The 539-nt window shown below is 57.0% G+C and overlaps 1 protein-coding gene across 1 annotated transcript in view; it reads right to left on the reverse strand.

The window, feature by feature from the left end:
- Positions 1 to 195, reverse strand: part of ATP6V1F (ATPase, H+ transporting, lysosomal 14kDa, V1 subunit F) — a 6,727-nt gene extending 6,532 nt beyond the window's left edge. The window contains exon 1 of the mRNA XM_015405654.1: positions 4 to 195. Within this exon, the coding sequence (XP_015261140.1) occupies positions 4 to 161 (158 nt within the window). The 5' untranslated portion in view covers positions 162 to 195. The remainder of the gene's footprint in view (positions 1 to 3) is intronic.
- Between the last annotated feature and the right edge of the window lie 344 nt (positions 196 to 539).

The raw sequence follows: 539 nt of genomic DNA on the forward strand, positions 1-539 counted from the left end.
CACCTAAACGCCTCCTCGATCTCCGTCAGGCCCGTGTCCTTCTCCACGACCAGGAAGTTCGGCCGCCGGTGCTTGTCCAGCTCCCCGATCCCGCCCAGCAGGAACCCGGTCACGGTGTCCTCGTCGCCCACCACGGCGATCAGCTTCCCACGGCCAGCCATCACGAGAACTACGGGGAACGACCTTGCGCGGCCACCGTCAATAAATGAGGGGAGGAAACAAGCGCATGCGCATTTTTAAAGGGACGGGGCGGCCTCCCCTGCCGCTTCGGGAGCATGCGTACATGCCGAAACGACTCCAGAACGGACACATTTGTGGCGGGGAACGATCTGCGCATGCGTGGACTTCTGCGTAGTTATCTGGCGCACGGACTTTAGCAAGAATTCTTAGGGTGGCTTTTTTGTTTTTTTAAAATATATTATTATCGGGTGGGGTTGAGAGCCAGTTTGGGGTAGTGGTTAAGTGCAGGGACTCTAATCTGGGAGAACTGGGTTTGATTCCCCATTCCTCTCCTTGCAGCTGCTGGTGTGACCTTGGGT

The sequence above is a fragment of the Gekko japonicus genome, unplaced genomic scaffold, assembly GCF_001447785.1.
Source record: "Gekko japonicus isolate JY-2015 unplaced genomic scaffold, Gekko_japonicus_V1.1 scaffold4699, whole genome shotgun sequence".
NCBI lineage: Eukaryota > Metazoa > Chordata > Lepidosauria > Squamata > Gekkonidae > Gekko > Gekko japonicus.